The 1,901-nt window shown below is 33.1% G+C and overlaps 1 protein-coding gene across 1 annotated transcript in view; it reads left to right on the top strand.

Annotated features, from left to right (window-relative positions):
* HMCN1 (hemicentin 1) overlaps positions 1 to 1,901 on the top strand; it is a 440,557-nt gene that overhangs the window by 323,702 nt on the left and 114,954 nt on the right. Inside the window, 1 exon segment of the mRNA XM_003785789.2 lies at positions 1,343 to 1,493. Coding sequence (XP_003785837.1) covers positions 1,343 to 1,493 — 151 coding nt within the window.

Here is a 1,901-nt window from a genome sequence, read left to right as displayed (position 1 = left end):
CAAATGTAGAAAACACGTTTAAATCATTCTGCTACAAAGGGTATTTAAAAATGTGGAGATAGGCTGCCGCAAGAGAGATTTTTGTTTGTTTCTGTAAGATTAAAATTGGCCAGTGGAGAAAGAAAGAAATAGCTGATCATGTAGGTGAGAGACGACACAGTTGCTGGAGAATCGTCCTTCAACAGACCAGAGGGCTCTCAGAATGGGCATTACAGACTGGTTTTAAACAGGGTTAATGCTTTTCTAAGGGGAGGAAAATAAAGGGAAAGGAGGCAAGGGAGCTGAGAATTATACGAGGAGTGATTATCATGACAGACCTTCTCTGGGCAGGGTGGGGGTTGAATTCAGCCAGAGAAAGAGAGGCAGTAAAAAGATTGCAAGGTCAGGGGCTTGTGGATTCTCTGATGGAGTCAAAAAGTTAATGTAATTTGGATGCTAGAAGAAATAGGGTAGAAAGTTTGGAGGTGGTGGAGAGTGAGAACTTGAAACTGGTTATGAAGGAGTGCAGTTACTGGTATTGGTAAGGTCTAGATATGACTCTCCTACTTAGTGGCTGAGAAAAAGTAGAAGACAAGAAAATTAAAGGAGAGGAGGTCAAAGAACTGAAAGAACACACATCACATTCTACATGGGTGTTTAAATCACCAAGAATTAATTGTGAGAAAACAAGTATCATTAGAAAAAGGAACGACAGTGAGTCAGGAGTTAAAACCTTCAAGGAATGAGGGAGAATTTAGTATAAATGGCAATGTTAAAAGATGAGAAATATTCTATATGTGAAATGTTATCAAAACAACAATACAAATATCTATAAGTTAATGTTCTATTAAGTGTATTCTTAATTTTAATAAAACATCATAATATAAATAGCTCTAGGTTGAAAATTTTCATTGATGAAGTAATGACTTTTCTGAATGAACAACAATAATTATAGATCAAATTGGGTTATGCTAATTACCGCTACCTTTCATAAAGAAATTCTAGCACTTTCTACAAAATTATAAAAGAAAGACATGTGTTTTTAATACTATGTAAGATCACCTGCAAACGTGGACAAATGGATATGGTACCTAAGAACATATTTTTTAATTATTAAAAAAATGCATCACCCACAAATATCTGGTACAAATGTAAACTGTATCAGATATAATTTTCAAAAAATAAATATTTGATTACTCAAAAATAATCAGTTTAATCAAATTAAATTAATTACTGTGATCCTGAATGTTTTGCATAAAAACTTATTTTTATTGTTAAATATTCATAAAAACTATCACTTGCATGACCTCTTAAAGGATTCATTGTGGTGCTTAATATTAACATTATCATAATTGAATCACAGCCCCTTAAATCCGATGATCATGTAAATATTGCTGCAAATGGACACACTCTTCAAATAAAGGAGGCTCAAATATCAGATACCGGGCGATATACATGTGTAGCATCTAACATTGCAGGTGAAGATGAGTTGGATTTTGACGTGAATATCCAAGGTAATACTAATATGATTAGTGCATTTACTTTAATTTGTGTGATCTAAGTAATGGGATGGAGATTTATTTGGCTTATTTTAAATAGTGTGGTTTTGTTTCTGTAGACAGTAATATACATTCATTATTAAAAACCTGGACTTAAGCAATTAAAGAAGAAAATGAATTCCTCATTCAAGATTCCCTTTGTTATTTTATGTGTTTCCTTCTGATATTTTAAAATGCGGACTTTTAAAATTGGGATCTTATACTATAGACATCTCTGTTACAGTAGCTTTCCTCTAACATTCCATCATGAAGCTTTTTAATAACAATTATAGGAAAGCCAGGAAATTAGGCAAGTAGAGAATCTGGAGTAGTCAGAATTGGAATTGAATGATGATATGGCTCCTACAAGTTTTGTGATGAAGC

This window comes from Otolemur garnettii, unplaced genomic scaffold (assembly GCF_000181295.1).
Source record: "Otolemur garnettii isolate 467f Iridium unplaced genomic scaffold, OtoGar3 scaffold00016, whole genome shotgun sequence".
NCBI lineage: Eukaryota > Metazoa > Chordata > Mammalia > Primates > Galagidae > Otolemur > Otolemur garnettii.
The sequence above is the reverse complement of the archived record's forward strand: the minus strand, read 5'-3'. Positions and strand labels throughout refer to the sequence as shown.